The sequence below is a fragment of the Lutra lutra genome, chromosome 8 (assembly GCF_902655055.1).
Source record: "Lutra lutra chromosome 8, mLutLut1.2, whole genome shotgun sequence".
NCBI classification, from domain to species: Eukaryota; Metazoa; Chordata; class Mammalia; order Carnivora; family Mustelidae; genus Lutra; species Lutra lutra.
The window spans coordinates 43,034,826-43,057,242 of record NC_062285.1 but is presented as its reverse complement, the minus strand read 5'-3'; the positions used below and the strand labels follow the sequence as shown (position 1 = coordinate 43,057,242).

At 38.7% G+C, this 22,417-nt stretch overlaps 1 protein-coding gene across 2 annotated transcripts in view; it reads right to left on the bottom strand.

Moving 5' to 3' along the window:
* The window catches only part of LOC125106737 (antigen WC1.1-like), a 58,398-nt gene that overhangs the window by 30,297 nt on the left and 5,684 nt on the right, over window positions 1-22,417 (bottom strand). For both annotated transcript variants that reach the window (XR_007129414.1, XM_047741227.1), the window contains exons 2-4: window positions 6,609-6,929; window positions 928-1,230; window positions 517-834 (exon numbers count right to left, since the gene is read on the bottom strand). Coding sequence is in view for 1 of the 2 variants with exons in the window: in XM_047741227.1 (XP_047597183.1) it covers window positions 517-834; window positions 928-1,230; window positions 6,609-6,929 (942 nt within the window). In the remaining variant the exon portion in view is untranslated. The remainder of the gene's footprint in view (window positions 1-516; window positions 835-927; window positions 1,231-6,608; window positions 6,930-22,417) is intronic.

Below are 22,417 nucleotides of genomic sequence, written 5' to 3'. Positions count from 1 at the left end.
TTTTCAATTCTTTCTAATGCTTTTTTTTAATTCTTTTCAGCATAACAGTATTCATTGTTTTTGCACCACAACCAGTGCTCAATGCAATCCGTGCCCTCTCTAATACCCACCACCTGGTTCCCCCAACACCCCACCCCCTGCCCCTTCAAAACCCGCAATTTGTTTTTCAGAGTCCATAGTCTCTCATGGTTCACCTTCCCTTCCAATTTCCCTCAACATCCTTCTCCACTCCATCTCCCCTTGTCCTCCATGCTATTTGTTATGCTCCACAAATAAGTGAAACCATATGATAATTGACTCTCTCTGACATATATATTTAAACAATAGGGTTAATTTTTAAAGATATCCCTCTTAACATTCCTTGCCTTGAACTGAAAGGCAAATGAACAACAAAAAGAACCATGTTTTATCATGGATTATCTCATTTTTAAAATAATTTTTCCACAATCTCTGCTCTTAAGGACATTTCACTCAAGAAGCATCCTGATTACCAGTTAGCCCTTTCCTCTCTCTTACCTGAGCAGATCACTGAGGCTGTGTTTCCACGGGTACAACTAGGAATGCCCAGGGCAGTCACAGGGCAATTCCACAAAAAAGACTCAGTCCCCGAGCAGTGAAATCGAGCTTCCCAAATTTTATCACCTCCTTCCACAGAGTATGCTCCCTTTGGAGTAGAGACGGCAACTCCACAGCCAAGCTGTTGACAAACAACATTGGCATTGGCCATATTCCAATGTGAGGCACAGAGCGTTTTCCACTGTCCAGAAATATGCATCTCCACTTGTCCCTCACACTGAGAGATGCCATTTTTCATGAGCCGGACTTCTGTGTACACTAATGGGAGAAGACAATATTTCAGACAAATCTCATGTCTTTTTTACCCCAGGAGAGTATGTGGCAAGGTTGAAGTCCCACTCTGCATCTCACCTGAACAGAAAACTTGAACAGCCCCACGGTGGCATGCATCTCCTGGACAGGACTCGCTGTGGCAAAACCGGAGCCTAGGTTCATGCCCCTTACACTGGAATTCATTAGGCCAGACTCTATCTGACTCTCTGATAGACATGTCCTCCAGGAAATACACAGCTTTGCCACATCCCAGCTCTGCACAGATGACCTGGGCAGTGAGTAGCGTAAAGTTCCCATCAGACAGCGGAACCCAGTCTTTTCCAGAAAGAACTTCTACCCGCCCTAAGCAGGGTCCATCCCCTCCAGCTAGACGCACAAATCCTAAAAGAAAAAAGAAAACCAAACCAAGTAAGTGTTCATGATTCTGGTTTGGCAATTAGAAGTGGCAAGTCATGCGTGATAGTATATGACCATTACATGTCATAATTAAAAGTTTTCATTTTCCCAGGCAGTGGGAAGGAGAGGAGGACTTAACAGTTGGTATCAGAATGGGACCTCCCTGAGTCAGTTTCTGAAGACAAGATTATTTGAAGTAGCTGAACGCTAGGAAAATATATTTTGGGGTTGGTTAGAGAAGCAAATTCCTCATCTGAGCCCAGTTAAACTGCATAATATGTAGGCATTCAAACCTGACTACAGAGGTATAAAGATCAGAACCAACAGAGGGACATGGGCTATGAGGGGGTAGAAAACTATCAGCCAGACAAGGTTAGAAAGCCATCCTGAGACTTCTGGGGCTCAAATTCTGGTCAACTTTCTTTCCTAGGAGCCAACCCTCAAATGACTGAGGATAAGAAAAACCATGAGATCTGTATCCATGAATGCATGACAGCCTGCAGACAGACTGATGCCTTGATATTAGAAATATAGACATTATAACTAATCCATAGTTGTGATTCCAAATCTTATCTATCTGATAATTTTTTATGCCAAAATATTCCATGAACAACTTAGGTGACCTAAGTGGGAAAGAACATGAGTCTAGATGTTAAGAAAGCTCAAAGTCAGGAGAGGAAGGGCATGGTTCCAGCCATCTCTCTTGAAACCCTAGGATATAAGAATAGCCCCCTTCCAATCCATGAACACAAGATAACTTTTCCATTTATTTGTATATTCTATTTGTATTCTATTTGTATATTATAAAAAAATAAATTTTTTAATTTTTAAAAGAGGGGCGCCTGGGTGGCTCAGTGGGTTAAAGCCTCTGCCTTCAGCTCAGGTCATGATCCCGGGGTCCTGGGATCAAGCCCTGCATCGGGCTCTCTACTCAGCAGGGAGCCTGTTTCCCCCTCTCTCTCTGCCTGCCTCTCTGCCTACTTGTGATCTCTGCCTGTCAAATAAATAAATAAATAATCTTTAAAAAATATATTAAAAGAGTGAGCATTTAGGGGTGCCTGGGTGGCTCAGTCATCAAGCATCTGCCTTCTCCTCAGGTCATGATCCCAGGGTCCTGGGATCAAGCCCCGCATTCGGGCTCTCTGCCCAGCAAGAAACCTGCTTCTCCCTCTCCCACTGTTCCTGCTTGTGTTCTCTCTCGCTATGTCTCTCTCTGTCAAATAAATAAATAAAATCTTCAAAAAAATTAAAGATTAAGCATTAAAAATATGCAGAAATTAGACAGATGACTGAATTAGCTGACAAAGTCTTTAAACCATTTATTAAATGTACTTACTGAAACATAAAGCAGCTTTTTAAAAACTAAAAAAAAAACAAATGGAACTTCTAAAACTAAAAAATATAATAGCTGGAATGAAAAAAATATCTAATTAACTTAAAAGATTAGATATTGTAGAATAAAAGAATTATGAAATTAAACACAGAACAATAGAAGCTTTCTCTCTGAAGCCCAGAGAGAGAAAAGACAGAAAAATCACCTATGAAAATGCATCTCAAAACTGAATGAAAATAAAAACATTTTCATACAAATAAAAAATGATAGAATTTGAGGCCACCAGAACTGCATTACACAAAAATGTTAAAGTTCAAGCTAAAGGAAAACAGTAAGAGATGAAAACATGAATCTATGTTTTCAAAGCTATAAAGACCTCTGTAAATGATTAATCTGTGGGTAAATATAAAAAAAACTTTGTCTCATTTTTAAAATAATAGAATATTTAAGGCAAATATAACAGCAATGTGTTATAAGATTTATGATATATTTATAAGTAAAACATGACAACAATAGCAGAAATGATGAGAGAATGGAAGCATACTGTGTAAGGTCTTATATGTTGTGATATAATATCATTTGAAGGCAAAATGTGATTACAGAGTAATAATTTCAACATTATGGTAAACTCTAAACAAAGCAATATATCTAAAAACCAATAGAGTAAATAAAATAGAATACTAAAAATATTCAAAGATTAAAATAGGAATAAAGAATATATAAGACAACTGCAAGTCAGTAGACTTAAATCCAAGCATATCGACAATTACATTAAATTGAAATAATTTAAATACTTCAAATAAAAACAAGATAACCATACTGGATAGAAATAAGACACCACTTCAATTATATCTCAATAAAACTGGGGAAAAAGAGTAAGACACACCACATGTTGTCCACAAAAACATATATACATTAAATATAAACACAGAAACGGGGGTGTCTGGGTGGCTCAGTCAGTGAAGCATCTGACTCTTGATTTCAGCTCAGGTCATGATCTCAGGGTTGTGAGATCAAGCCCCGTATCCAGCTCCATGCTGAGGGTGGAGCCTGCTTGAGATTCTCCCTCTCCCTCTCCCTCTGTCCCTCCCCCTCCCTCTCTCTAAAATAAAATTAAAATTTTAAAAAGTTAACACAGAAACCTATTAAAAGTGTCAGAAAAGATAAACCATGCAAGCACTAATCTAAGAAAGCTGTCATTATCTATGTTAATATCAGACAAACTAAGACTGTAAGACAAGGAATATGTTCAAAAATAAAGAAGGAATATCCCATGATGATAAAATACAAAAGAACACATGTAATATCAAAATTAGTGGGACACCGCTAAAGCAGTGCTTAGAAGAAAATCTAGAGCCTTGACCCTTCCTTGATACATACATTAGAATACAAAAGAAAAATTAAATATAAATGGTCTAAGATCCAACTCAAGAATCTACAAAAATAACAGCAAATCATAACCAAAAGAGAAGAATGTAAACTAAGAAACAAATCAGCGAGGTAGAAAACAAATACAATAAAGAAAATCAACAGAGTACATTGGTGATTCTTTTTAAAAGAATAGTAAAATTGATCTTCTTCTAGTAGACCTGATCAAGAAAAAAATGAGGAAATGAACAAATTAACAATATCAGGGATGAAAAGGGGGTTATCATTATGGATCCTATCAATATGTAAAAGATAATAGGGTATGAACAAATTTTGTCCTAATTTGAAAATTTTATTTATAATAGGATGAGTTCTTGAAAACTAATTAATTGAAAAACACAATTTATCAAAAAATAAAAAATGGCTCAGTGGGTTAAAGCCTCTGCCTTTGGCTCAGGTCATGATCCCAGGGGTCCTGGGATTGAGCCCCGCATTGGGCTCTCTGCTCAGCGGGGAGCCTGCTTCCTCCTCTCTCTGCCTGTCTCTCTGTCTACTTGTGATCTCTATCTGTCAAATAAATTTAAAAAAATCTAAAAAAAAAGCATCAATTTTCTTAAGATAATAATAGAAGTAATAATAATAATAATAATAAAAGATAATAATAGAAGTGCCAATAACACATTACTCAGATACTGATTTATCAAAATAAGGCAGGTCCCCTGTAGTGTTTCCACAATTTATCTGCAGTTGATACCCATGACTAAGACATCATGACAACAAGGAATATTACCTGAAATGTCAGAAAACAAGTTTTCTTTAAAAAAAAAATCTTAACTGAAGGTAGTAAACTCAAATGCCCCCTTGAAAATAATTATTTTTTAAATAATAATAAAGAGGATGGGAGGAAACTTTTGAGATGATAGATAGTTCTATGGCATAGATCATGTTGTTTTCACAGATGTATACTTACTTCCAAACTCATTGAGTTGAATATATTAAATACATACGGTTTTTACATGTCAATCATACCTCAATAGAGTAGCTCTCAAAAAGGAAAACTGTGTTCCTCTCTCTCTCTGCCTGCCTCTCTGCCTGCTTGTGATCTCTGTCTGTCAAATAACTAAATAAAATCTTTAAAAAAAAGGGGGGGGGTGCCTGGGTGGCTCAGTGGGTTAAAGCCTCTGCCTTCGGCTCAGGTCATGATCTCAGGGTCCTGGGATCCAGCCCCACATCAGGATCTCTGCTCAGCAGAGAGCCTGCATCCTTTTCTCTCTCTCTGCCTGCCTCTCTGCCTGCTTGTGATCTCTGTCTGTCAAATAAATAAATAAAATCTTTAAAAAAAATTGTGTTTAATTTACCTGAGTTAGTATCATCAAAGATACACTGAAGCTACAATTTGAAAAAAATCACTTTTCCAGTGATCTTCCTCATGCAGATCACAAAAATGCTGGCTGGCTATAGGATCAATTGTTAGGTTGCTATAGACCTAGTCAAGTGTACCCAAGTCTTCACCTGTCCCTCCACTTCATCAGAGGGACCCAACTATCCAACTACCTACCTTAGGGAATTCACTGTGATATCTAATAATGTCTTCCTCAAGTCAAGCTGTTCTGATGACATCATTGATGGATCTTTTCATCAGTCATTGTGATAACTACTGACAACATCTCTGGCAAATACTGATACCATCCATTCACACTCTAGTTTCATTGTTGTCTTTACTGCCTCCACTTCGGCACATGCCAAATACACTTAGACAGTATTGAGCACTTCTTAGGTGCCACCTCAGGTTCTCATGGCATCAGTGCCCTTAGTATTTCCTTTGCTCCAGCTACTGTACTGTACATTTTAAAATTTCATATTTTCCGGGGCACCTGGGTGGCTCAGTCAGTTAAGCGTTTACCTTCAGCTCAGGTCATGATCCCAGGGTCCTGGAAACAAACCCCGCATGGGGCTTCCTGCTCACCAGGGAGTTGACTTCTTCCTCTCCTCTGCCCCTCCCCCCTGCTCATGCTCTCTCTCTCTGATAAGTAAAATCTTTTTTAAATAAATAAATTTAAATTTTTCTCATATCTTCCTGATGCTTCAATGTCTTCATGAACAGACTGTGAGCACACCACCCAGGTGACCAGGTGGACCAATGAGATGAGGCTGACATCTGCCACCAGTCCCCCTTCTTTCCCTCTCCTGACTATGACCTAGTAACATTCAAATGTATCAGTGAAATCTCCTTATGCCTTTTGCTTGTGTACTCCCCCTTGAGCCCCAATATTGTCATTTACCCAGTAGGTCTTGATTTTCTTTCTTGGCTCTCTAACTGCTTGGTTGAGCTGGCTCCCTTGGTTCTTCTCTCATGTGGCCTCCTTGCAACATTAAGTGACTCCATCTCTCTAGGACTTGTAAGTATAATAAACTTTTTTTCCCTGCACCTCTCCCATGTCTCCTCTTGTGGCCACACCTGAAGGGCCCAGTGATCCAGAGGTTTAGATCCTTCACTGTCCAGGACGAAGCAAGTCCTTAGGCTACCTTGAGCACCTAAAACTCTAGGAGTCATTGTGTGACTGAGGTTTTCACCCAAGTATGTGATCCTGTTAGTTATTCTGGGAATGAAACCGGAACTATTCCTACAGGGTATCTCTTTGACAAATCAAACAGGCTTTACCTGAGCACACTACTCCAGCATCCCAACTATGGGAGAAGTCTTGTTCACTATAGTCTTCAGTAGAATAATGAGAACAGGCATTGAGAGTTGATTCTGTCCCTTCACAAAAAACATATGCAAGACAAATAGGCCCATTCCCTGATCCAAAATAAGCCTCTCTGCGAGCATCAACAGCATGTCCACATCCCAGCTGTCTGCACACGACATCTGCAGCCTTCAAGTACCAATCGTAACCATACACTGTGCCCCATTCTCCTTCATATTTCACTTCCACTCTCCCCTCACAGCGGTGGCTCCCATTCACCAGCCTCAGCTCCGTAACTGTAAGAGAGACACAGACACAGAACACAGGACACAGGAGAGATTTTAGGCTTTTAGTGGTATGTTGGTAAGTATTTAAAAATGAGCTCTCTGGGGGAGAAAAAAATCTTTCATGTATAGCATTTGTTGATTTCTGTGGTATAAATATTCCCATGGTGGTCAATTTTAAGCTACTGCTGTGACATCACTGAACACGGAGCTAGGAAGAGATGCATGCTATTACTTCTCACAAGCAGGTAAGACTCAGCTCCATGCAAAGCATTAAGGACAGGTCTTCAGATGACTCTAGATGCTGCCTTCCCAAGTAGGTATGCATAAGGCTGGTAGGGGTCCAAACTCCCCCATCTCAGTTACAGTTCATGGCCCAGGAAGTCAGTGGAGGAATATTCACATTCCTTCTCTGTCCCATAGGGAACCCTCTTATCCAGATTTAGAAGAGAGAACTGTGGTAAGCAGTCTCAAAAATGTCCTGATTATTCCTACTTCCTGATATTCACACTCCTACATAATCCTCCTTGTACTTGAACGTGGCCTAAACCTAATAACATTTATCTAGCAATGGGATATGGTAAATTTATTTTCTCACAGATAAATATGGAATATGGAAAATTCATTTTCTCACAGTTCTGGAGTCTAGAAAGTCCAAGATTGAGGCGCTAGCAAGTGAGTTTTCATTCTAAGACCTCTTCTCTTGGCTTATAAGCCACTGCTGTCTCACTGTGTGCCCACGTGGCTTTTTCTCCGTATGAGTACACAGGGAAAGATGGAGAGAGATCACCCTCTCCCTCCTCTTATAAGCCACCAATCCTATTGGATTAGGGCTCCACCCTTATGACCTCATTTATCCTTAGTTACCTCCTAAATATCCTATCTCTGAAGACAGTCACAGTGGGAGCTAGGGCTTCCCACTGATTGAATTTTGAATTCAATCTGTAGCACCTGGGTAGGTCCATTCTAGGAAGGAAATGAAGATAAATGGAAAGGAGGTAAAGGAGATAGTAGAAGAAGGGAGATATCCTGTGAAGCTTACTCAGTTTTGTTTTAAAGTCTAACATTGAGGGAAAAGTAAAAGATTGATATAGCATCCTAAAAGTGTATAAGAAACTACGATTATTTATAGCAAAATCATCAAAATAATAACAACATAAAATCATCAAGGGACACCTGGGTAGCTCAGTCAGTGGAGTGTCTGGTCAGCTCATGTCATGATCTCAGTGTCATGAGATCAAGCCCCACACAGGCTCTGTGCTGGGTGTGGAGCCTGCTAAAGAGTCTCTCTCTCCCTCTGTCTTTTCCCCCTCCCCTACTCAAATAAATAAATAAATAAATCTTTTAAAATAACAGTAATAAAATAATGGATTCAGAGGCAGGTCCTGTGCTAAATGCTATAAACACAGAAAATAATTAGACAATGTTCTTGCCTTCAGGTAGCTTGTATCTATCTAGTTGGTGACACAAGTAAGCAGGTTATTTTATTACTCTGAAAAGTTCCAGGAGACTTCCTTAGTAATAGTAAGCTAGGTTATTTGAATTTATCTCTTGTGCTAAAAAGAAATAAAAAGTGGAATAAAACATATTAAAATAATAAAATGATCTTAAAGGATTAAAGATCTGATAAGATAAGAAGGAAAATCAGGTTAACTCTGAAGGGAAAATGGGAATTCATTGAGAGACAGGAAAGTGAATTGTGCTTTTGCCTGAGAATATTAGCCTATTCAAGAAAATATGTTTTTAATGGCCTTTGATGGCGAGGAGGCACAAATCAAATCCCAAACCCATACTCAGATGAGACATCTGACAGAAGACAATCTCCACAATAAGCTGGAATACCAGTTGAAATAGCCATGCCTTGTATAAAATTACATTGAAAGCTTGAATCTCTAGATTATCTAGATAATATCAATGTTGCACTTGTATTAAGGTAGCCCACTATTAAAAGTGCCATATCATCATAAACTAAAATAAGATCCTCACAGAAGAAACTGCCTTCATGCTAGGCCTCAACTTACGTCTATAAAGAAATTTCATAAATAAAATGGCCAGTACATTGTCCAAAATAGACAAATACACAAAGAAACGGAGGTCCATTAACAATAACCAAGGAAAGCTACAGAAACAGAGAGTCACTTCTGATATTACATATATTAAATGTTGGCTATATAAAAACCATACAAACTATAGTAAAATAAAAATACAGTCTTAAGGATTCTTCAAGGAACCAAAAAAAAGCATAGAAAAAAACTGTAAAACCCAAAAGAACTTCTATGAACGAAAAATATATTTGTAGAAATTAAAAATTTTTCATCATATTAAATTCAGGAAAAGAGAATTTTTTTTTTAAGATTTTATTTATTTATTTGACAGACAGAGATCACAAGTAGACAGAGAGGCAGGCAGAGAGAGAGAAGCAGTCTCCCCGCTGAGCAGAGAGCCCGATGCGGGACTCAATCCCAGGACCCTGAGATCATGACCTGAGCCGAAGGCAGCGGCTTAACCCCTGAGCCACCCAGGCGCCCCAAGAGAATTATTGAAGTGAGCAGTAAGTTAGAAATTATCAAGAATGCTCCACAGAGGGAGGAGTCAAGATGGCGGAGAAGTAGCAGGCTGAGACTACTTCAGGTAGCGGGAGATCAGCTAGATAGCTTATCTAAAGATTGCAAACACCTACAAATCCAACGGGAGATCGAAGAGAAGAAGAACAGCAATTCTAGAAACAGAAAATCAACCACTTTCTGAAAGGTAGGACTGGCGGAGAAGTGAATCCAAAGCAACGGGAAGATAGACCGCGGGGGGAGGGGCCGGCTCCCGGCGAGCGGCGGAGCAACGGAGCACAAAATCAGGACTTTTAAAAGTCTGTTCCGCTGAGGGACATCACTCCAGAGGCTTAACCGGGGTGAAGCCCACGTGGGGTCAGTGTGGCCTCAGATCCCACAGGGTCACAGAAGGATCGGGGGTGTCTGAGTGTCGCAGAGCTTACAGGTATTAGAACGGGGAAGCCGGCTACAGAGACAGAGCCAAGGAGTGAGCTCTAAACTCGGGGTTACCTTGAACCGGTCTCAGGCTCGGTCAGCTCGGAGCGTGGCCGGAGGCCAGGGTGACGGGAGTAATTGGGCGCTGTTCTCTGAGGGTGCACTGAGGAGTAGGGCCCCGAGCTCTCGGCTCCTCCGGGCCGGAGACAGGGAGGCCACCATCTTCATTCCTGTCCTCTGGAACTCTACGGAAAGAGCTCAGGGAACAAAAGCTTCCGAAAGCAAACCCGAGCGGATTACTCAGCCCGGCCCCTGGTAAGGGCACTGCAACTCCGCCTGGGGCAAAGACACTTGAGAATCACTACAACAGGCCCCTCCCCCAGAAGATCAACGAGAAACCCAGCCAGGACCAAGTTCACCTGCCAAGGAGTGCAGTTTCAATACCAAGGAGAGCAGCAGAATTCCAGAGGAGGAGAAAGCAAAGCACGGAACTCATGGCTTTCTCCCCATGATTCTTTAGCCTTCCAGTTAATTTAAATTTTTTTTCTTTTTCAATTTTTTTTTCTCTTCTTCTGTTAAATTTTTTTAACTTTTACCCTTTTCTTTTTTAAAGTTTTTTAACTAGTTTATCTAATATATATATTTTTTCCTTTTTATATTTTTTCTTTATTGGTTTTCTTTCTTTCTTTTTTTTTAAAGATTTTATTTATTTATTTGACAGACAGAGATCACAAGTAGGGAGAGAGGCAGGCAGAGAGAGAGAGAGGGAAGCAGGCTCTCTGCCATGCAGAAAGCCCAATGCAGGGCTCGATCTCAGGAACCTGAGATCATGACCTGAGCCGAAGGCAGAGGCTTTAACCCATTGAGCCACCCAGGCGCCCCTGGTTTTCTTTTTTTAATTGTTTCTTTTCTTTTTTTTTTTTCTGAACCTCTTTTTATCCCCTTTCTCCCTCCTCACGATTTGGGATCTCTTCTGATTTGGCTAAAGCATATTTTCCTGGGGTTGTTGCCACCCTTTTAGTATTTTACTTGCTCCTTCATATACTCTTATCTGGACAAAATGACAAGGCAGAAAAATTCACCACAAAAAAAAAAAAAAAAAAAAAAACAAGAGGCAGTACCAAAGATTAGGGACCTAATCAATACAGACATTGGTAATATGTCAGATCTAGAGTTAAGAATGATGATTCTCAAGGTTCTAGCCGGGCTCAAAAAAGGCATGGAAGATATTAGAGAAACCATCTCTGGGGAGATAAAAGCCCTTTCTGGAGAAATAAAAGAACTAAAATCTAACCAAGTTGAAACCAAAAAAGCTATTAATGAGGCGCAATCAAAAATAGAGGCTCTCACTGCTAGGATAAATGAGGCAGAAGAAAGAATTAGCGATATAGAAGACCAAATGACAGAGATTAAAGAGTAAATGACAGAGAAGCTGAGCAAAAGAGGGACAAACAGCTACTGGACCACAAGGGGAGAATTCGAGAGATAAGTGACACCATAAGATGAAACAACATTAGAATAATTGGGATTCCAGAAGAAGAAGAAAGAGAGAGGGGAGCAAAAGGTATATTGGAGAGAATTATTGGAGAGAATTTCCCCAATATGGCAAAGGGAACAAGCATCAAAATCCAAGAGGTGCAGAGAACCCCCCTCAAAATTAATAAGAATAGATCCACACCCCGTCACCGAATAGTCAAATTTACAAGTCTTAGTGACAAAGAAAAGATCCTGAAAGCAGCCCGGGAAAAGAAGTCTGTAACATACAATGGTAAAAATATTAGATTGGCAGCAGACTTATCCACAGAGACCTGGCAGGCCAGAAAGAGCTGGCATGATATATTCAGAGCACTAAATGAGAAAAACATGCAGCCAAGAATACTATATCCAGCTAGGCTATCATTGAAAATAGAAGGAGAGATTAAAAGCTTGCAGGACAAACAAAAACTGAAAGAATTTGCAAATACCAAACCAGCTCTACAGGAAATATTGAAAGGTGTCCTCTAAGCAAAGAGAGACCCTCAAAGTAGTAGATCAGAAAGAAACAGAGACAATATACAATAACAGTCACCTTACAGGCAATACAATGGCACTAAATCATATCTCTCAATACTTACCCTGAATGTTAATGGGCTAAATGCCCCAATCAAAAGACACCGGGTATCAGAATGGATAAAAAAACAAAACCCATCTATATGTTGCCTACAAGAAACTCATCTTACACCCGAAGACACCTCCAGGTTTAAAGTGAGGGGGTGGAAAAGAATTTACCATGCTAATGGACATCAGAAGAAAGCAGGAGTGGCAATCCTTATATCAGATCAATTAGATTTTAAGCCGAAGACTATAATAAGAGATGAGGAAGGACACTATATCATACTCAAAGGATCTGTCCAACAAGAAGATCTAACAATTTTAAATATCTATGCCCTTAACGTGGGAGCAGCCAACTATATAAACCGATTAATAGCAAAATCAAAGAAACACATCAACAATAATAAAATAATAGTAGGGGACTTTAACACTCCTCTCACTGAAATGGACACATCATCCAAGCAAAAGATCAAGAAGGAAATAAAGGACTTAAATGACATTGGACCAGATGGACATCACAGATATATTCAGAACATTTCATCCCAAAGCAACAGAATACACATTCTTTTCTAGTGCACATGGAACATTCTCCAGAATAGATCACATCCTTGGTCCTAAATCAGGTCTCAACTGGTATCAAAAGATTGGGATCATTCCCTGCATATTTTCAGACCACAATTCTCTGAAGCTAGAACTCAATCACAAGAGGAAATATGGAAAGAACCCAAATACATGGACATTAAACAGCATCCTTCTAAAGAATGAATGGGTCAACCAGGAAATTAAAGAAGAATTGAAAAAATTCATGGAAACAGATGATAATGAAAACACAACGGTTCAAAATCTGTGGGACACAACAAAGGCAGTCCTGAGAGGAAAATATATAGCGGTACAAGTCTTTCTCAAGAAACAAGAAAGGTCTCAGGTACACAACCTAACCCTGCACCTAAAGGAGCTGGAGAAAGAACAAGAAAGAAACCCTAAACCCAGCAGGAGAAGAGAAATCATAAAGATCAGAGCAGAAATCAATGAAATAGAAACAAAAAAAAACAATAGAACAAATCAACGAAACTAGGAGCTGGTTCTTTGAAAGAATTAATAAGGTTGATAAATCCCTGGCCAGACTTATCAAAAAGAAAAGAGAAAGGACCCAAATAAATAAAATCATGAATGAAAGAGGAGAGATCACAACGAACACCAAAGAAATACAGACAATTATAAGAACATACTATGAGCAACTCTACGCCAACAAATTTGACAATCTGGAAGAAATGGATGCATTCCTAGAGACATATAAACTACCACAACTGAACCAGGAAGAAATACAAAGCCTGAACAGACCCATAACCAGTAAGGAGATTGAGACAGTCATCAAAAATCTCCAAACAAACAAAATCCCAGGGCCAAACGGCTTCCCGGGGGAATTCTAACAAACCTTTAAAGAAGAACTAATTCCTATTCTCCTGAAACTGTTCCAAAAAATAGAAATGGGAGGAAAACTTCCAAACTCATTTTATGAGGCCAGCATCACCTTGATCCCAAAACCAGACAAGGATCCCCAAAAAAAAGAGAACTACAGACCAATATCCTTGATGAACACAGATGCAAAAATTCTCACCAAAATACCAGCCAATAGGATTCAACAGTACATTAAAAGGATTATTCACCACGACCAAGTGGGATTTATTCCAGGGCTGCAAGGTTGGTTCAACATCCGCAAATCAATCAATGTGATACAACACATTAATAAAAGAAAGAACAAGAACCATATGATACTCTCCATAGATGCTGAAAAAGCATTTGACAAAGTACAGCATCCCTTCCTGATCAAAACTCTTCAAAGTGTAGGGATAGATGGCACATACCTCAATATTTTCAAAGCCATCTATGAAAAAACCCACCACAAATATCATTCTCAATGGAGAAAAATGGAAAGCTTTTCCGCTAAGGTCAGGAACACGGCAGGGATGTCCGTTATCACCACTGCTATTCAACATAGTACTAGAAGTCCTAGCCTCAGCAATCAGACAACAAAAGGAAATTAAAGGCATCCAAATCGGCAAAGAAGAAGTCAAACTATCACTCTTCGCAGATGATATGATACTCTATGTGGAAAACCCAAAAGACTCCACTCCAAAACTGCTAGAACTTGTACAGGAATTCAGTAAAGTGTCAGGATATAAAATCAATGCACAGAAATCAGTTGCATTTCTATACACCAACAACAAAACAGAAGAAAGAGAAATTAAGGAGTCCATCCCATTTACAATTGCACCCAAAACTATAAGATACCTAGGAATAAACCTAACCAAAGAGACTAAGAATCTATACACAGAAAACTATAAAGTACTCATGAAAGAAATTGAGGAAGACACAAAGAAATGGAAAAATGTTCCATGCTCCTGGATTGAAAGAATAAATATTGTGAAAATGTCTATACTACCTAAAGCAATCTACACATTTAATGCAATTCCTATCAAAGTACCACCCATTTTTTCAAAGAAATAGAACAAATAATCCTAAAATTTATATGGAACCAGAAAAGACCTCGAATAGCCAAAGGAATATTGAAAAAGAAAGCCAAAGTTGGTGGCATCACAATTCTGGACTTCAAGCTCTATTACAAAGCTGTCATCATCAAGACAGCATGGTACTGGCACAAAAACAGACACATAGATCAATGGAACAGAATAGCGAGCCCAGAAATAGACCCTCAACTCTACGGTCAACTTATCTTCGACAAAGCAGGGAAGAATGTCCAATGGAAAAAAGACAGCCTCTTCAATAAATGGTGTTGGGAAATTGGACAGCCACATGCAGAAAAATGAAACTGGATCATTTCCTTACACCACACACGAAAATAGACTCAAAATGGATGAAGGACCTCAATGTGAGAAAGGAATCCTTCAAAATCCTTGAGGAGAACACAGGCAGCAACCTCTTCGACCTCAGCCGCAGCAACATCTTCCTAGGAACATCGCCAAAGGCAAGGGAAGCAAGGGTAAAAATGAACTATTGGGATTTCTTCAAGATCAAAAGCTTTTGCACAGCAAAGGAAACAGTTAAGAAAACCAAAAGACTTCTCCCTCTGCCTCTGCCTGCCATTCTGTCTGCCTGTGCTCGTTTGCTCTCCTCTCTCTCTGACAAATAAATAAAATCTTTAAAAAAAAAAAAAAAAAAAAAAAAAAAAAAAGGGACGCCTGGGTGGCTCAGTTGGTTGAGCAGCTGCCTTCGGCTCAGGTCATGATCCTAGGGTCCTGGGATCGAGTCCCACATCGGGCTCCTTGCTTGGCGGGGAGCCTGCTTCTCCCTCTGCCTCTGCCTGCCATTCTGTCTGCCTGTGCTCGTTTGCTCTCCTCTCTCTCTGACAAATAAATAAAATCTTTAAAAAAAAAAAAAAAAAAAAAAAAAAAAAAGAAAAGAAAACCAAAAGACAACTGACAGAATGGGAGAAGATATTTGCAAATGACATATCAGATAAAGGGCTAGTGTCCAAAATCTATAAAGAACTTAGCAAACTCAACACCCAAAGAACAAATAATCCAATCAAGATATGGGCAGAAGACATGAACAGACATTTCTGCATAGAAGACATCCAGATGGCCAACAGACACATGAAAAAGTACTCCATATCACTCGGCATCAGGGAAATACAAATCAAAACCACCATGAGATATCACCTCACACCAGTCAGAATGGCTAAAATTAACAAGTCAGGAAATGACAGATGCTGGCAAGGATGCGGAGAAAGGGGAACCCTCCTACACTGTTGGTGGGAATGCAAGCTGGTGCAACCACTCTGGAAAACAGCATGGAGGTTCCTCAAAATGTTGAAAATAGAACTACCCTATGACCCTGCAATTGCACTGCTGATTATTTACCCTAAAGATACAAACGTAGTGATCCGAAGGGGCACGTGCACCCAAATGTTTATAGCAGCAATGTCTACAATAGCCAAACTATGGAAAGAACCTAGATGTCCATCTACAGACGAATGGATAAAGAAGATGTGGTATATATACACAATGGAATACTATGCAGCCATCAAAAGAAATGAAATCTTGCCATTTGCGATGACGTGGATGGAACTAGAGGGTATCATGCTTAGCGAAATAAGTCAATTGGAGAAAGACAACTATCATATGATCTCCCTGATATGAGGGAGAGGAGATGCAACATGGGGGGTTGAGGGGGTAGGAGAAGAGTAAATGAAACAAGATGGGATTGGGAGGGAGACAAACCATAAGTGACTCTTAATCTCCCAAAACAAACTGAGGGTTGAAGGGGGGAGGGTGGTTGGGAGGGGGGGTGGGGTTATGGACATTGGGGAGGGTATGTGCTATGGTGAGTGCTGTGAAGTGTGTAAACCTGGCGATTCACAGACCTGTACCCCTAGGGATAAAAATATATTATATGTTTATAAAAAATAAAATTTAAAAAAAAAAGAATGCTGCACAGAGAAACAAAAGTATAAATAATACAGAAAAGAGGATCAGAGACATAAAGTTGAGCAAGAAGGTTTACCTTAAGTTAAACTGAAATATGGGAAGGAAGAAAGGGAGACAGAGACACTTAAGCAATATTTGTGTTTGAAGCAAATATTTGAACAGAAGCAATATTTGAAAAATATTGGTAAAGAATTTTCCAGAACTCATGAAAGACACTAATCCTTAAAGTGATGAAGCCCAACAAAACTCAAGAAAGTCATATAAAAAGAAATTTATATGTAGACACATCATGAGTGTGGTTGATATGTCTAGTGATCAGCCATATTTCAAGTTTTCTCTGGGCACATAGAAATATCAATTCTTCCTTGCCTGTTTGAAGTTAAGTATGAGTCTGTGATCTGCTTTATTGAATGAAGTATGAGAATAAATTACGTGTGGCACTTCCAGATAGAAATATATAAAAGCCACTATATGCATCTAACCACAGTAAGCCCTACAGCCTCATCTTAAAGTAGTGGCATAAGAGAGGGAGGCATCCAACAACTTAACAAGTTGAATAATCATAAGCAGAGGCCCTGCCTAACTGAAGAGAATGTGTAGTGTAAGAATAAATAAATTTTGTTTATTTAATCTTCTGAAATTTGGGTTATTTGTTACTATAATATAACCTAATTATTCTTGTTAAAATGATGAAAACAGCATAAAACTGACAAAAAAATTTAAGACAGAGTAGTCTATGTTTTTGTTGTACTTTTCTGGATGTCTGAAATATTTTAGTAATAAAAATGATTTAAATTTTAAAAAGGAAAATACATTTTTCCTCCACAACTTTTTCTAAAAATGCTTTAATTCTGTACATTCCTTTTTAAAAATTTATCTTCTTTATTACCGAAAAAAAGTGTTGTGATGAGCACTGGGTGTTATACACAACTAATGAATCTTTGGCTACTACATCAAAAACTAATGTTGGCCAACTGAACATAATAAAAAATTAATTTAAAAAAGACAGAATTGGTACACATTACCTCCAATTGAGCAACATCTGTATTAACATATGAGTCCCCAAAACAACAAGAGATGCCAGTACAGAGTAGAGAAGTCTTAGATGATCCAAAAGAGAAATAAATTACCAATTTAAATTTCTATACTCAAGTACACTTTATTTAAGTAACATCACCAAAATGGCAAAGTAGGAAACACCATACTCCATCCCCCACCAAAACAAAATAATAAAGATTGGATAGCTTTCCATGAACAAAGGCACTCTGGGAAAGCTTGGGAGTCCACTTGAGAAATTTTAGCAACATGAAAACTATGCATTTTGCCAGCATCATTCCATCCCTCAAGGCAGTATTGCTCAATACAAAGAAGGAACTTCCTAGCTAGAAAGAATGCCCTTCCAGTCCTACCTCTGCCTACACTGATCCCTAGCCACAAGCCCTAGAGTCACTACTGAGGACCCCAACAGCCTTTGCAGCCAGCACAGACCCCCTACAGTGCTTGTCAAGGTCCCTACAGTTGTCAAAACTCTGGACCTCAGCAATCTGAGCTGAAGAGATGCCGTGCTTCCCAGATCCAGTGCAATCACACACCACAGCACTTGGCACCCTGCCTCACTGGGCTCAGGTCACAGCATGCTACAGTGTGCCCTCACTCGCAGGTGAAGATCTTCCATTACCAAAGTCAGTCTATAAAATCTGGAAGAGGTTACTGCTCCTATAAATCCACAGACACCTGTGCAGAGCTATAGGACTCAAGAAGAATCAAGGCAAAATGATTCCACCAAAGGAATACACTAAACCTCCACCACATGGTCCCAAAGAAATGGAGACACAGAAATTCCCCAACAAAGGATTCAAAATAAATGTTCTAAAGATGCTCAGAGAACTACAAGAAAACATATATAAATAATATAGTAATATTAGGAAAACAATATACAAACAAAATGAGAATATCAACAAAGAACTAGAAAACATAGAACCAAATGGAAATTTTGGAGCTGAAGAATACAATGACTGAAATGAAGAATTCAATAAAGACCTCCAACAGCAGTTTTAACAAAACAGAAGAAAGAATCAGTGAGTGAAAAGGCAAATCATTTGAAATTATCCAGTCAGATGAGCAAATGAAAAAGAGTAAAAAGGAATGAAGAAAGCCTATCAGATTTATAGGACACCATCAAAAGAATCAGCAGAGCCACAGAAGAAGAAGGGAGAGAGAATTGGGTAGAGAGCTTATTTAAAGAAATAATGCTGGGCGCCTGGGTGGCTCAGTGGGTTAAGCCACTGCCTTCGGCTCAGGTCATGATCTCAGGGTCCTGGGATCGAGTCCCGGGTCGGGCTCTCTGCTCAGCAGGGAGCCTGCTTCCCTTCCTCTCTCTCTGCCTGCCTCTCTGCCTATTTGTGGTCTCTCTCTGTCAAATAAATGGATAAAATCTTAAAAAAAAAAAAAGAATGCCTAAGAAGTTCCTAAAGTGGGGAAGAGACTTAGACATCCAAGTTCATAAAGCTAATAGGTCATCGCAAAATTTCAATCCAAAATCATCTCATCCAAGCCAAACTATAATAAAACTGCCTAAAATCAAACATAAGGAGAGATTTTTAAAAGCATCGAGAGAAAAAAATTTCAATACAAGGAAATGCACAAAAGACAATCAGTAGATTTCTTAACAGAGATCTTGCAAGCCAGAAGAAAATAATATATGTTCAAAGTGCTAAAAATAAAAAAACTTCCAGCCAAGAAAGCTTTACCCAGTATACTGTCCTTCAAAAATGATGAAAAGATAAAGACTTTTGTTAACAAATAGAAGCTAAGAAAATTCATCACCCCTAGAACTGTATTACAAAAAATACTGAAATGCATTATTCACGCTGAAATGAAAAACCTTTAGTTAGTAACATGAGAACATATGAAAATACGTAACACACTGGTAAAGTATATAGTCAGATTCAGAATACTCAAATACTATAATATGGTGATGTATTAACTACTTAACTCCAGTATAAAGGTTAAAGGATACCAGTATTAAAAGTAACTATAGCTAAAGGATGCTTGGGTGGCTCAGTCAGTTAAATGTCTGACTCCTGATTTCGGTTCAGGTCATAATCTCAGGGTTGTGACATCAAGCCTAACATCAGGCTCCGGGCTGAGTGTGGAGCCTGTGTAAGATTCTCTCTCTCCCTCTCCCTCAGCCCCTTCCCCACTCATGATCGCCCTCTCTCTCTCTCTCTCTTAAAAAACAAAAACTAAAATCTTTAGCTAAAACAATTTGTTAATGGATATACAATATAAAATGATGTAAGTTGTAACATCGAAAACATAAAAGAGGAAGTGTAAAAGGGTAGAGTTTCTATATGAGATTAAAGTTAAATTATTACCAGTGTAAAGTAGCCTTTTTCTAAAAATATATATATATATATATTTTATTTATTTATTTGACAGAGATCACAAGTAGGCAGAGAGGTAGGCGGGGGGGGGGGGGGTGAGTCTCCCTGCCAAGCAGAGAGCCTAATGCAGGGCTCAATCCCAGGAGCCCAGGATCCTGACCTGAGCCGAAGGCAGAGGCTTAACCCACTGAGCCACGCAGGTGCCCCTAAAGTAAACTGTTTTATATTAAGGTGTTTTATGTAAGCTCATGGTACCACAGAGAGAGAACCTATAGTAGATTCACGAAAGATAAAGGTAAGAGTCAAATCATACCACTATGAAAATCATCAGTTTACAAAGGAAGGCAGCAAGAGGAAGAAAAGAATAAGAAAACTATACAACAGCCAGAAAACAATAAGCTGGCATTAGTTGAGTCCTACAGATTAATAATTTCTCTAAATGTAAATGGACTCTCCAGTCAAAAGACTTAGAGTAGCTGAAAGGATAAAAACAAAAAGACCAGATATATGCTGCCTTCAAGATACTCACCTCCGCTTTAAGTACCAACACAGAATGAAAGTGAAAGGATTAAAAAAGATAGTCCATGGAAATGGGAACCAAAAGAAAGTAGGGAAAGCCATACTTGTAAAAAGACAAACCAGTCAAAAGCTATAAAAGGGACAAATTAGGCCATTATATAATGATAAAGTGGTCAATACGTCCAGAGGATGTAACAATTGTAAATATATGCTTCCAACACTGGAGCACTAAATACATTAAGTAAACACGAACAGATCCAGAGGGAGAACTAGAAAACAATAAAATAATAAGTAGAGTTCTTCAATATACCATTCCAACAGTGGGTGGACCATCCATGCAGAAAATCAATGAGGAAACATTGGACTTGAACCATACTTTAAAACAAATGAACCTAAGAGACATGAACAGAAAATTCCATCCAACGGAAGCAGAATATTCTTACCAAGCACAGAAGGAAAATTCTCCAGAATAAATCATATGATAGGCAACCAAACAGCTCAACAAATTTAAGAAGACTAAAACCATAACAACTATCTCTTCCAATCACAATGGTATGAAACTAAAAATCAATAAAAGGAAGAAAGCTGGAAATTAATATAAATAAACAACATACTTAAAAAACCAGTAAAAAACAACCAAAGAAAAACCAGTATTGGGGCGCCTGGGTGGCTCAGTGGGTTAAGCCGCTGCCTTCGGCTCAGGTCATGATCCCAGGTCCTGGGTTCAAGCCCCACATCGGGCTTTCTCCTCAGCGGGGAGCCTGCTTCCTCCTCTCTCTCTGCCTGCCTCTCTGCCTACTTGTGATTTCTCTCTGTCAAATAAATAAATAAAATCTTTAAAAAAAAAAAGAAAAACCAGTATTATTACTTTGCAATAAAGTAGACATTAAACAACATACTTAAACAACCAGTGAAATACAAACCAAAGAAAAACAACCAGTGGAAAAAAAAACAAAGAAAAACTCAAAAGGGAATTCAAAAAAATACCTTGAAACAAATAAAAAAGGAAAGACAACATATTAAAACCTATGGAATACTAGAACAGTTCTAAGAGAGAAGTTTATAGTAGCAAGAAATGCTTACATTACAAAAAAATAAAGATCTGAAATTGAAAACCTAACCCTATACCTCAAATAACTAAGAAACCAAGCCAAAGTTAGCATCAGAAGGAAGGAAATAACAAAGATCAGAGCAGGAAAAAATGAAATACAGACCAGACAACCAATAGAAAAGATTAACAAAAGAGTTGGTTTTTTGAAAAGATTAAAAAAAAACTGACAAAACTTTTAAAGAAAAATTAACATTAATCCTTCCTAAACTCTTCCATAAAATTGAAGAGGAAAGGGTGGCTCAGTCAGTTGAGCATCTGACTCTCAGTTTCGGATCAGGTCAGGATCTCACATTTGGGAGATTAAGCCCTGAATCAGGCTCCAGGCTCAATGTGGAGTCTGCTTCAGATTCTTTCTCCTTCTCCCTTCCCCTCTGCCCTACTCCACTCTCTCTCTCTCTCTCTCTCTCAAATAAACAAATAAAATCTTTTTTAAAAATTGAAGGCAAAGAACACTCCCAAAATCATTTTACATTATCAACATAAACATGACACTGAAGCTACATAAGGACACTACAAAAAAAGAAATCTATAGGCCAATGTCCCCAGTGAACATAGATATAAAAATTCTCAACAAAATATTAATAAACTGAACTGAACAGAACATTAAAAAGATCATATGCCATGATGAAGCAGGATTTATCACTGAGATGCAAGAATGGTTCAATGCATCAAATCAACAAATATAACACCTCAAATATATAGATGAAAACTAAAAATCATATGATCATCTCAATAGATTAGAAAAGGTGGCAAAATTCAACATGCTTAAATGATCAAATCTCTCCAAAAATTGGGTATAAACATAACTCAGCATAATATAAGCCATATGTAAGGAGCCCACTTAGTTCCATACTCAATGGTGAAAAGTTGAAAGTTTTTCCTCTAAGATCAGGAACAAGTAAGGATGCCCACTCTCACCACTTTAATTCCGTATAGTACAGTAAGTCCCAACCAGGGTGATCAG